Source organism: Falco rusticolus, chromosome 7 (assembly GCF_015220075.1).
Source record: "Falco rusticolus isolate bFalRus1 chromosome 7, bFalRus1.pri, whole genome shotgun sequence".
NCBI classification, from domain to species: Eukaryota; Metazoa; Chordata; class Aves; order Falconiformes; family Falconidae; genus Falco; species Falco rusticolus.
In genome coordinates, this window is record NC_051193.1 from 51,264,108 (window position 1) to 51,275,192 (window position 11,085).

The 11,085-nt window shown below is 41.4% G+C and overlaps 1 protein-coding gene across 9 annotated transcripts in view; it reads right to left on the bottom strand.

The window, feature by feature from the left end:
- Positions 1-1,961: 1,961 nt before the first annotated feature.
- The window catches only part of PCNX1 (pecanex 1), a 92,159-nt gene continuing 83,035 nt past the window's right edge, over positions 1,962-11,085 (bottom strand). For 8 of the 9 annotated variants that reach the window (XM_037395982.1, XM_037395980.1, XM_037395984.1 and 5 more), the window contains 2 exons: positions 10,467-10,607; positions 1,962-6,956 (listed from right to left, as the gene is read on the bottom strand). In XM_037395982.1, coding sequence (XP_037251879.1) covers positions 6,816-6,956; positions 10,467-10,607 — 282 coding nt within the window. In that variant the 3' untranslated portion in view covers positions 1,962-6,815. The remainder of the gene's footprint in view (positions 6,957-10,466; positions 10,608-11,085) is intronic. The other variant, XM_037395987.1, reaches the window with a different exon arrangement.

The window sequence follows — 11,085 nt, forward strand, 5'->3', positions numbered from 1 at the left end:
GCCGCGCCGGGGCCGGCGGGCACCGAGAGGGCTGCCCCGGCCCCCCGCCCGCCCGCTCCTACCCGCGGAGCTCCCCCGCCGCCGGGGCAGCGGCGCCTGCCCGGGCTCCTGCCGCCCCCTGCCGGCCGCGGGCTCCCTCCCGCCGGGGCACAGCGCGGCTGCGCCCCCCGCTCCCCGCAGCGGAGCCGCACGGGAGGCCCGGCCCCCTCGGCTCGGCCAGCGGGCGGGAGGCGCCCCCAGCCCCCCCGGGCTTCCCCCCAGCAGGGTCGCTGCCGCCGCGGCTCAGCGCCTCGGACGGCCCCGAACAGCCCCAGCGCTCGGCCAGGGCCGCACGGAGGCGAAGGGGCGGCCGCAACGGGCCGGCCCGTCCGCGCAAGCGGCGCCCGGCCCGGCGTCCCGTCGTCTGCAGCCCCCGCGGCGGTTGCGCAGCAAAGGGGAGAAGGGCTGAACCGCCAAGAAAAAGGGTCCCGCCGCGGCGGGAGAGGGAGCTCGGCCTCTGCCCCCGGGAACCCCAGCCTTCCTCGGAGGGCACAGCAAAAGCCGGTTAACCTCATCGCGCCAAGAGGGAAAATACGCCTAAGAGACGCTCAGAAGTAAAGGTGGCAAGGCGCTGCTGGAACCCGTTACCATCTTTCCACACAGAAATTATTTTTCAGGTAAAAGCCGATTCACAGGATGGTGCTACAAGCACCTGGGGCATTCCGAGGGAGCCAGGTGAGAGGTGGTACGCTGGCACAGACCAGGCGCACGTTGCTGAAGCAAAGGTCCTGCTCGCAGTTGCCAGACAGCGGCTGACATGGACACAGTCCTGGAGCAAGGGAACTGGGCTCCTCTCAGGCAACATAAACTGGTAAATAGACCTGAACCACGAACTGGGGGCTCTATACCCCCCCTTTTTACCGGCTGCAATCCTTGGGCTAACACTAACTGCAGTGCAAACCCCTTTTCTTGTTACCCCTGCATCATGCCTGAAGTGTTGCTTGTGGCCTTTTTTGACATTGTCACTATTAAATACAGCTGGAAGAGCAGCTGCTTCCTGTAACTACATCAGCCACAGACCTGCTGCTCTCTTGACAGAGAGGCAGTAGCTTTTTTTAAGAAAAAGGACTTGTTTTTCCCTAAGAACACTTGTTATATATTCATAGCCTCCTCTATCATCCATAAAGGCAGGCCTGGAGCAGCTGTTGGGCAACTCACCACATCTAGTACAGGCAAACAGAATCAAGTTACCAGGACATGAAAAACACTGATTTTTTTTTTTTTTTTAAAAAAAGGAAAGATCCAATCTTTAATCTGAAATACCCAGAGCTGTCCAATGAATAAATCACCATCATTTTTGTAGTTGATGTTCTAACTCAGACAAGATGATGCTGTAATTCTCTGTACTAGCTGAAGAAACTTGAGACAGTATCTAGACAGCAGCTGAGTATTTTAAAATTAATATCAATAATCTTGTATCAATAAGTGCTTCATGTAAGCACAGCATCCATCAGGACTTTACACAGTGCTGCACTTGGCTACCAGATCACAGACAGCAGAAAGTTAAGATTTCTAACTTTTAATCACCAATTAAACCACACTAGGTAAAATATTTCCCTGGGAAGTATGAAGAATGGAAAATTACTGAGCATAAAAACAGTAAAGTAGTGGTCTGTGTTTTGAAAGAGATTCAGAAAGAAGGGAAATTATCATACATACCGAAAATGCTTTCACAGACAAGAGAAAAACAATTTAACGGTAGAAGAGGACACATGGCACTCTTATTTATGTAAGAGTGTGATAACAGGTATAATGCTGGCAGTAAAATAGGAATACCCAAGGCTCATCTTTCTACTACTACAGCTACATAAGAAATGATTTTAAAATAAAAGAATCCTTCATTAAAGGGCGATTTGAGTAAAAAAGTCATTACAGGGAATCTGTGAGAATGACATCTTGAAAGAATACAGTAGTGCAATAAATGACAAGTGAAAAAAGTTTTATTTCTCAGTGTTTGTCCACTGTCAATACTGTCCTTTTGCTGCAACATGTTGCAAAAAACCCTCTGCCTTTTCCAATTTAAACAGCTACAATATTTACAGGCTGTTTCCAATAACACACGCAGACACATACACACTCACAGACACGCAGGTACATATATCCCTATCCCTGGCAAGGTATCCATTTGCTGGTAGAGGCAATATATATTTCCATTGTCCATTAAAAACCAAAGCCATCCTCTTGTTTATGCTCTGTTCTCCCTCCATTTCCTAACCAGCAGCTTATTGTCCAGCTCTTGGGGTGTCTGTGTGATGAGTTAACATATCCAGCTACTTGATCGCCATCTTTCAGAATTGTGGACTAGGTGTACTGGGATTATCTATTCAAACTGTACATACCAGAAGTCATTGCTTATATTCAGATGTTTGTGACCGAGTGATGTATGTATATTACCAAAAATCTTTTGGAGCAGCCATCTTAACCACCTTTTTGGAAATATGCACATCATGCTGGGGTGAAACAAGCCACATGCTTTACTTTCCACCAAGGTGTTATGTACCCACATTTTTACTAAGGCACCAGTAATTACCAGTATAATTTCTGAAAGACTCCAGCGCCACTGGATGTACTGCATTAGATTATCAAATAGCAAGCCAGACAAGAATAGATGCCTATATAATAGGTATAAAATTCCTTAATAAAATTAAGTACATGAAACCTGTGGTGGTATAACACCAAATCCAATGTAAATTGAGTAATATTTGAGTAGTACTGTCAATGGTAAAAAATGCAATCTACCCTCCTTCATTTTGCAAACGGAGAGTTCTGTAACTGGGAAAGATCCTTAAAGCAGTGTCATTCTATCTGCACTCCCGGGTGGTGTGGTGGTGTGTGCGTTATCAGAGAAACAATCTAAAGTTGAATCCAATTGTAAGGAATCTCTTCTCCTCCCTCACCCAAGTCCAGACAAAGCTTAACGGCCACTTGCCAAACAGCCAAGGGCATGGACCTGTGCCACAAGTCTTCATCTTTCACCTCACCAGTCATCTAGGCTTCTTGAAGACTTCTTCAGCTCCTAAAGGAACTGTGAACATGGGGGTAAGGAGTGCCTGGTGATGAACTACACAGCTGACCAGAAAACAGAGATCACCACTCAGAAACATGCCAACATCCCAGGTAAAGTGGCTGTAGGACCATTCCACCAACCTGCATGGACTTACCTCTGAAAATCATCGTTACCTCCCCACTTGCTCCACCAACTCTGAAGTCATTTCACAAAAACTGAATCATGAGAGATCCCCAGCACTCATCACAGGTACCACACAGTGCAAGTGGCACAGAAGTCTAGGTGTCATCAGTGGTGTCACATAGATTTTCGGACTTGCTTTGTTTTAATCAGAACATTTTAAAAGATTTTACAGGGAGGTGAAATGGGAAGAGGTTTTAAAAAATAAAGTAGCAGCCATTTTTAGCAATGAACATAAACTGATTAGTGGAGTTTTCAACCATTTTTCTGTAGTAAGAGTATTTATTTCAGGGAGCAGTAAGTCCTTACGTATGTATGCGTAAATACCACCTTTAAAGAAATCTGAGAGAAACAAAATAGATCAGGGTCTATCTGGAAGCTAAAACAACAGGACTTAACTGGAATGTTCTTATGACAAAAGAGTATCACACAATGCAAGTGGACAGAGTTAAAGCACTCATCTATAATGGGTTTTCATGAAAGCTTAGAAAGATTTAAAAAAATCTGCTCTATGCTGAACTCAATCTGGACTGACAGGATTAATTTGAAAATACCCATCTTTTCCATACTCGCAGCAGGAGAAAAAAAAATATTACGCACCAAGAAAAAGGCCAAAGAAAAGAAAAGATGAAATTATCTCCATTTAGAACAGATGTTTCCGTGGACAGATCCACCCTGTGTGGAGGTAGGAAAACACAAACACAGTTTTATCACTTGCACAGTGGAAACCACGACACAAACTTTGCACAAACTAACATACAATCATATATGAATCTTAAGAGTTCAGAACACAGGAAAACTTTAAACCAATTTTCCAAAGCCTTGTGGAAGAGTGAAATTTGAGCTAGGTGGCTTCTGTGGAGCAGATCTGGAATATATATGGGCACTACATGAATGGCTTCACAACAGGTGTTTGCTGAATATCTGAAAGAAGGTATCATTAACCTGCTAACTGGCCATACTGAAATCCATCTCCTGAAGGCAACCTACAAAAAGCCTTAAGATTAAAAACAAATAGAAAGATCCATCAGTCCTCTTTTCCCCTTAAAATAAGCCTTTCTTCCCCATCTGCTGTTTGTTGATCCAATTCCAGGCAGTAACATATTCTCTAGAATTTTTATGTTAACAAGCTATTAAATCCTATCATGTCTACTACCAGCAACGGACATAGTCATTATCTTGCCCTGAAGAGAGTGAAAGATTATTCAGAGCCAGTGTTACATACTGAAAAGTTGCTTCAGTCAGGTTTAAAAAAACACCCACAAACATAATTCAAAACCTATGTATTTTGTTTTTCAGTTGTTTACCTCAAGAAAAAACAAACTTGTGTAATTAATATCAAATGGGGGCCTATTTTCAAATTCCTCTTCCTAAAATGAAGCAATATTCCTAGGGATAAAGGAAACCCTGTAATTACCTGAAGGGAAGGACAAAAAATAAAACCTTAACTAAAACATCTTCAATTCAAAACTTACACATTTTCTTTGTTCCCGACAGCAACATTACCAGACTGCTGAGGAAGGTTCGTCTACTGTACCACATTTTCAGATATGCAGGAGATGAATTGAGCTACGCTATTATGTGCGCACATGATAAACTATGTGGCACAGCAAAATTATTTCAACAGTGGCAGATCCAGAACTGTGCATTTATACCAAGATTAAATGGGACTGCATATACATAAACCAAATAGCAATATGCAACTGTAAGATGCACAGTACTTCCAGTACAAGTTTGCATAGTACACGATGTAAGCAAGGTCCTGGTATAGTTCACCAGGAACGGTATCTAGAATTGACCAGCTACCAGGCACAGACTTACCCTTTCACGGCTAGATGCCATAGTGATTTGAGTCGGAATACCGTATTTCTTAGGTAGCTGTTTCTTCCTTTGTTTTTTTTCCTCATTCCATATAATTTCACTCTTACGCTAGGTACATAATGGACAAGGTTTCTCTGATGTCAGAGAAAAAAATTACAATAACCTCTGTGGTATATCAGAAGTCTCTTCTGGTTACGTTACACAAAGAAGCAGAGGTGACTGGGAAGAAGATGGCTGCTCCCAAAAGCTAGGACTGTGTGCAGTTTCCCCACAGAGTCCTATATAATTACAGGTCAGAAACAGGAAACAATCACAACAGGTACATGTTTTTTCTTACGGATTAAGAGAAGTGAGTCATAGGAACTGCAAGTCAAGAACAAACCAGTTTCCCTCTCACACTCCCATGATAGTTCTGAGTTACTTGTTTCCCTGAATACACACTTTAAAAAAAAATACAATAAAACCTAGGATATGTAACACATGAATAATTCAACTTCACAGTTATAAATACTCAAATTACACTTACATAGAATATATAATCACAGAAAATAAAATTCAAGTCATAGAAAAGAATGAAGACTAAAGGGAAAGAAAAGGCAAGGTGGTAAAGGTGATACAAGTTTAGGGCTGTGCCTTCTACAAAAGCTCTTTAAAAGCTGAAGTCAAGTTTTTGTTTGAGTTTTTTTTTGTTTTGTCTTTGGGGGTTTTGTTGTTGCTGTTTTTAGTTTATAAATTGATGGAATAAAAAAAAACACCAACTTGCAAGCATCTACAAAGTAATCATGGACCTGCATCTCCCCCTACAAAACTCAAACAACTGTCTCTGCCAGAGATGAGCCAAAGAAACAACATAGTAGCCAGCTCTGGGTGTAAAGAAGCAAAGTAGCTACCGCTAGCGAAGGGAGGACAGATGAAAGGTAGTAGTAGATCAGGGTCCACTTTAAAGCTAGATGTGTTGTACAGATTTGGGGTACCACTGCCACCACAATAGGCTGATGTAGCACAGGGATACTCAGGTGCTTTTCTATGTATTTGTTATTTTACCATTTATTGTAAAGAGGATGCAGCAAATGCACTTGTACGAAATACAGAACATAGAACCAAACCCATGGCACAGCCCTTACCATCAACATGTATATGGAGAGGGAGGGGATTAATCCCAAAGGCAATTTAAATAATGGTATTTTATATACTTATATTTATATATATAAATAAATGTTCTCAGCAATCTCAGGGTTGTTTTAGTGCATTGCTGTAAAAAAATTAGTGCAGTTCTCATTAATGTTTAGCTCATTAAGGAATAAGAATCTATACATCTGTTCAGTCTCTTCTTGCCACATCGAAAACCCTTACACTGTTTCACCAAACTGAAGGTTTGTAGTCAATTTCTTTAAAATAAGGTGGATGAATTCCACACACTCTGTGACAAGACATGGTATTTTTTGGCAAAACAATTAGAAAAATATGAGGTGCTCTGATCTTAGAACTGAAAAGTTTGTGATTTAAAGCATTATGCAATGCATAAACAAAATTTATAAACAAAAAGATATGTCTCAACAAATCTATCCTTCATGCAAATGTTTCTTCAGCAGCTAACAACTTAAAAAAATTTCTTACACTTGCTTATTTGGGTAAAGGGACTTGGACAAATCTGTGTTTCAAGTCCTCTCCTGCAACTGGACCGAAGTTTCATGTCCTGGGAGCTGCTTCTTCTGGACCCTTCTCTCTTCTGAACCATTGGAGAAGGGGAAGTTTCAGTCTCAGAGATTTACACTTCAGCCCCAAGTTCAAGGACTCCAGTTTCAACAACAGCAACATATTTATCTTCAATTTGAACCAGCAGGATGGTTTTATCTATATGGGACCGACTACTTGGATCTCTGCTGCAAGGCACCCAGCGGTGAATCACCTGAGGGGAAAAAAAAAACATTTATAATAAAATGTAAGTTCCATAGGGAAAGCTGCCATATCAAAGTTGTGGCTGATAATTCAAGACCCTTACAGGGCAAAAGGAGCAGTAACATAAGTGCCATACTGACTGAGCTGCTTGGTTTTCTGTGACAGCATACACACAGATCAACTACTCAGTCTTGCTGGAGATCTGCAGCTTACCTGAGAACAGCCAGCCTTTGATTTGATTTCAGCAGGAACAAGTAACTTGACCCAAATCAGAACCAAACAGTTCATGCAAAGTGAGTTAACAATTGAAAAAAGTGTGCATGTACAGATTTGGGATATTTTCATGCTCTAGCTGTAAAAGGCTAAAATACCCATTCTGTGTAACACATAATAGCAAAGAAACGTAGTTTATCAGAAGTTAGGTGTAAGCTGTCTCCAAGTCAAAACCCTTGTCCTATCATTGTTCGCTGCTTGCTGTAAATTCAAGGTTGATCTTTTAAATCAAATTATTCAAAGATAATTTTAAAAGATAAAATATTACAAAGAGGAAGGGTTTCTAGAAACTGCCAAACTACTGTCCCATATTAGTTTAGATCTACAGAATTCATGTACTTCGGTCTGCTGCTTCCAAGGATCCCACCTGATATTGACCATCAGACCTTTTCCCTAGGCCCTTATATGAGTTTGCATACGTCTGCGCAGCTGCCTCCATAAAAATACACCCTTAACTCCTGGGTGCCCCAAAGGAACACAAGGATGCTCTAGTAACATGGTTTTTAAGTATTGCTAGCTCCACAGAAATAGAATTACCTCAAATTTGCCAGTTGTGGGAAAAGAAACCGAAATTCAAGGCAAGGTAAAAAGCAAACAAAATTAATTTTACAAAGTCCAGGACAGTACAGTGTTCAAGAGTTCTAAAGATACAGGTAGGAAGAGAAGGACAGAAAACCACAAGTAATCTACATGTTCCAAAAACACATCCAAGAGACCCCCCTTAATTCTTACTATACCCAGCTGACAGCTGCCAATTTGTCTAACACTGGGTAAAGAAGATTCAGCTTTGCCCACTGCATGAGATCTGCACGGCATCCACGGGGAGAGCATTTCAGCCAGGGAAGCATGAAACCTTCAGTTCCCCTATTTGATACAACAGCACGGTATTTAAGCAGTCTGTTCATGTCATTAGTCTGTCCAAGTAAACTTTTGATGCTGTCAGGCTGGAGTCAGGCCCCAGACACATGAAACATTTCCCAGTAAAGTCCAAGTACTACATCTTGGCTGTCCAACTTCAAACCAGTGCCTTAGAGATAGCTAAAGGCTGACTCCAAAGGCATCAATGTTGTGGCCCCTTAAAAACTGTGTATAAGTAAAAGCTGTACATAGATCATAACTCTCTGCAACCACCCCCCTCACACTCAAGTTCTACCATCTCTTCTATCATGATTGGCATTTTTTTGATGCCCATGACTAGTAACATGCAAAATTACATCACTAGATAGTCAAGAGGTGGTAAGAATCTCTTGAGGGGGAAAAAGGTTCTTCCGCATGCCAGTGTCAGGTATCACAGCAAGATAATAGAGAATATACCTTAATCTTAAAGTCTGGGAAAAAATGGCTGCCATACAAAGAGGATTACTAAATTTCATCTCCGTGGAGAAACCCTATAATGCCTTTGTGTACTATATATACTGTACTGTATATTTAGCAAAATAAAAGTCAAAGTTAGGAAACATGCTTTTTTCTATGTAGTAGAAAAGTTTTAAACAACTGAGTGCTGAACCTCATACCGAGAGCACTGACATAAGGCTTTGGCTGGTAAACTGCTTGATGAGCCGCATCTCAGCGGGTAAGTATCATTTCTGCTTGTCTGCAGAAAGGACAGCAGCTGCAGGATCAGGAAGGGAAGACTAACAGCTTTACTGATACTAGTATATTTAAACCAAAGGCAGCTGAAGCAGGCAGTGGAAACTGTGTCAATTTAAATCCTTTCCTCCTAATCACACCAGATGATCTGGTGCTTTCCCCCTTTCTTCTTGGGTTAAGAGATGTTCTTCTAAGAAAACCTGCCAGTGTACCAAAAATAGATGAGAAGCATTCAGAACAGCAGCTTACTCTGACCTTCAAATCCTCTTGTTTTAATCTTTCTGCAACATCAATCACTGCATGTCAGCATGCTGCAACTTGCAAAACACACTCTCAAACTCCTGAAAAACACCTGTCCATTGATACCAGGCAACAGGACATGTTTTAATATAACCCTTTACTTTCACCATCTTTACAACATGTTTGAATTGCAATATTAACAATGAAATTCCAGATGTGTAACATCTAAACACAACATAACCATGAATGTTTACAACAGCATTCTACTCCTAGGTGTTACCTACAAGGTAACCCCGTTATCTTAAGAATAATATTGTGGGCCATCAACTGTTATATGATTATTTGTGCAAGAAATTTATTTCCAGGGCCCTTCCTTCACATGCATATAACATCAAGGCAGATTTGGCATATGCTGTCTTATCAGCATATTCCCATTTCTTACCTGAAGTTTGCACATACATCCACAGTAGTATGGACTTTCAGACAGCAAAATCCAGCCCCTGAGTCAGATTTATAAATAACACCTCCAATTGAAGTAAGCAGTTAATCAAAGCAAATTCTTATGAACTGTCAGAACTGACATATTCCAAGTGAAAATACAGCTGTATTTGATGAAGCAGTGCAGAGAATGCCAGTGACTCTTCCTTTTACTATTTATCACCGAAAGAATACTCACTGGAGCATTTTCACAGAGACAAAGGTTTAAAAAACACAATAAAAAATAAAAATTAAAAAATGTATGGCTTGGTAAAAACCAAAAGGCCTCAAAGACACAGCTGGATTTTTTTCCTCCTTTTAGAGAGCCTAGATTGGAAAATAAGTTTTCTAATGTAGTTAATTTTTATAAGATGCAGATATAAAGCCCCTGGGGAAAAGGGAGATGGAGTTTTAAGTCATAGGCTTCCACAAGTTTTAGTTAGAGAAGATTTCCTTCTTAAAGGAAACACTCATCACATGCCTGTTACATAACAAAGACGTCTAAAGACAATCTTACTTGGCTCTGTTTTCATCAGAATAATTTAAAAAAGTACTGTTAACCAGTCTATTAAGGACTCATTGGTAGACTGACCTTTCGCTTGTGCTCAAGGATTGACAGTTTAAGGAAAGGAAAATGAAGGCTGGATGAATGAGTGTAATGCCTGAGACCTCATGACAAGAGCTGGAAGAAGGCAAGGAAGGAGAGGTGGTTGACAACATTTGTATCATCTTCCTGCATCTTTTTTTGATTACTGCTTCAGAAATAGCCCTCTGCTTCAAATTAGGATTCCAGACCTAGTCTGCCAGCAACAGTGAATTTGAGGACAGTTGCTGATCCAACTTACTACTACATCTTTGGCCTTGACATCCAGGCAGACTGCCACAGAATCAAGACACTGTCTTTCTTAAAATTAGCTTGTCAACAACAAGCAAAACTTACATGGCCTTCCATGCCTTCCTGAGGACTCCAGTCTTTCCAGCTGTTTCTTCCAGCTTTTAGCCGTATCACCTCATCTGGCCACTGCAGCTCTTTCCTTTTTGACACGTTGATCCCTTCCAGTACTTGACTGGGATCCATTAACTATAAGTAGGAATTGAGTTTTGACTGTTAGTTCAGCCAAAGTTTAAAAGAAACAGATAAACTGTAACCTTTTGCATACTTCCAGAGAACTTAACCCATAGAAACAGATTTCTGACCAACTTCAATATTGGAAACTCAAGCGCCAAGCCAGCAAAAAGCCTGAGCAACACAGAATTTGGAAATTGGGCTGTGGTCTCAGGCACAGCTGGCAATATACCAGTTCACAGCTGTTTCAAGCAGCAGCTCTGGTTCCCTTTCCCACCCCTTCTTTCAGTCACACTGGCTCATGGCAGGGTCTGAGGAGCTGACAACATAAGCACAGGCAGCACCATGGTCCAGTAGCAGGGAAGAGTTAAGTGATAATGAGCTGTTAAAACCAGCTCATCATTTCTTACAAAACATCTGAAGAAACGTGGTCTTGGAGAATTTACTATTGGACTGAAGAACTATTTATCAGTAGATAACTAACGTAGTTAGT